The sequence below is a fragment of the Cyclospora cayetanensis genome, unplaced genomic scaffold, assembly GCF_002999335.1.
Source record: "Cyclospora cayetanensis isolate NF1_C8 unplaced genomic scaffold, CcayRef3 CcayRef3_contig_285, whole genome shotgun sequence".
NCBI classification, from domain to species: Eukaryota; Apicomplexa; class Conoidasida; order Eucoccidiorida; family Eimeriidae; genus Cyclospora; species Cyclospora cayetanensis.
The window spans coordinates 24594-26755 of record NW_020312242.1 but is presented as its reverse complement, the minus strand read 5'-3'; the positions used below and the strand labels follow the sequence as shown (position 1 = coordinate 26755).

The 2162-nt window shown below is 52.2% G+C and overlaps 1 protein-coding gene across 1 annotated transcript; it reads right to left on the bottom strand.

Moving 5' to 3' along the window:
* Window positions 1–1096: 1096 nt before the first annotated feature.
* LOC34619485 (protein RER1A) lies at window positions 1097–1783 on the bottom strand. Its single transcript, XM_022732776.2, has one exon. It carries the CDS (start codon window positions 1778–1780, stop codon window positions 1097–1099), a length of 684 nt encoding a protein of 227 aa, XP_022589849.1. The 5' UTR covers window positions 1781–1783.
* Window positions 1784–2162: the final 379 nt, after the last annotated feature.

Sequence of the window (2162 nt, the reverse complement as noted above, 5' to 3'; positions counted from 1 at the left end):
GACCTGTTCGCGATTCCCGCGGCACAGGCTTTACTGGGTGTCTTGAACCTAGCTCCACGGCATGTACCAGGATGCTTCTGTTATAAGGAGAATGCACATCTGAAGCCTGGTAGAAATGCGCCTCAGACTCAAGGGAGTGCAAAAGTAGATAGACGCTCTTCCGGTCAGTGATTGCCGCCGTACGCCCAAATCTTTGTGCCTAACGTGTGCATTGGTATTGTCTTTACCCGAAGAGGAGTGAAGGCCTCTGTGGAGCCGTTTGGCGAAGCTGACTCTATTGAATTGCCCTTTAACACGCTACACTCCGAGATTATCCGCCATAGACCTACTTGCTCACTTTTTTCCTAAACGACAAGATGCCTGTGGTGAGGGTGGCGTCCCTGTGGACGCATCAACGTGCATACCACTCTGCCACCACCGCTTAAGCAGGGCTTTGCTTTGCTAACATAACAGCTTCCGCCCCTTTGAAATGAGGCATTTAAAACCTTCCGCTATCAGAATTGACTGCAAGGTAACACGCAACACGTACTGACCGCAGGAGTTGGTCGTTGCACGATGCATGCTCACGAAAAGACTGCAGATACACTATGGGCTGAATGCATGACGCGTTAGTGAAGCTAGAAAGTGAAAGAGAAAAGAAAGCCCATACTGGGGTTAGCAGTGAGTCAGAGAGCGCGCGTTCGCCAAACGGCAAGTTTCGTCTAAACAGCCCTTCAAAGCTACTACGACAGTGGACTCAAACGAGGAATCCGCAAAGCATTATGCCACTTTCTGCCACCAAGTGAGGGCACAGTGGAAAAACATATGGTGGAGGCACAATGAAGGATGCAGTAGGAAGCCTCCACTGGCCACGATGCCTTGACGCCACGCCTCGTAGGTAGCTGAGTCCGCCAAGGGTCAGGAGACTGGCTCAAAGCTAAAGGCACGGTAAAATGTGGGCTTTCATCACCTGAAACAGCCCTCCGGCTTGTTCCTTGATCCTCTTCAAGTGCTGTTTCGTAGAGTAGCCCCCTCGGTTGCCCGTTCTTCCCAATCATGTGAGCGGTGCGGTTCTCTCTGCTCACGGAGCACAAGGGCCCCAGAAGTCAGTTAGCCGTCAACGGAGAACGTAAGTTGCAGCGAAGTGTTCATGAGAAACGTAAGAGGGGACAGGAGCCGTGCTGGTTCCTGCGGCCTTCGGAGAATTGGCGCTGGATCCATTGTGGCTGCCGCTGCCTCGAGTTATGTCCCCGTAGGTTTGCTTACCCCAGGAAAAGGGGAGATACTTGTACTTGATCATTCTCTTGACTTGCTGCTTCATCGTCAGGATGAAGAGAAGAATGAAGTATATCAGCAGGATTGGCCAGAATACAGGTAAGTCGAACACCTGGAAGAACGTCATGCAAATGGCTATCAGCAACGCTCGCATCCCCGAAACCCACGCTTTGAACTCAGGCAATTGGCGAAGGAAGGGACGAAATTCTCCGGAGTCTGACTGAGCGCCCCCGCCGCGGACAGGCAGCACATACTCGTCTGTTTCAGGATCTATCTGGGGAGAGATAAAACCAATCAGAAGGTTCAGTAGGTATATCCCCAGGCCGTATGTTACCACAAAGAAGCCGGAGAGCAGATAGACGCGGACCACGTAGAAGGCCATGCAGGCAAAAAATACAAGCCAACGGGTCTTGAGGTAGATAATAGATTTATTTAAATACGCGCTGCTGACTCTGCCCATGCTTGCCCAGACACGTGAGGAGAAGGGCTGGTCGGCCAACTCCTCTGCGCTCATTGAGGCCATCATCGCAACCAAAGCGCTTCGCTTTTCAATCCCTTCAGGGAACGTCCGTGCTGGGAATCAAGAGACAATTGCGGCCTTCACACGAAAGCTGCTCGCGGAAGAGCGCACAGCACGCGATGCCCCCAGTCGTCGTACTAGACACGGGTGGTACTAGGTTTCCGTGCGCGAGCAGAAATAGGAAATTCACACCCTATGTCTGGCCAAAGTATTCCGCCAGACGCAAGACAAAATGTTCCGGGGCACCAGTTGGATGCCTACAGGGAAGCCCCACGTGGTACGGCATAAGCGCGTGCTCTCTGAGTAATTCGCAGCCCTTTTTTAAGCTCAAAGAGACAGTGAATATACCCCGGTATGGCGCCAAATACCTCTAAAGAGAACTCCGGGA

Coding starts and splice junctions, on each gene's coding strand:
- LOC34619485 (XM_022732776.2), bottom strand. CDS start 1,780: ATGATGGCCTCAATGAGCGCAGAGGAGTTGGCCGACCAGCCCTTCTCC.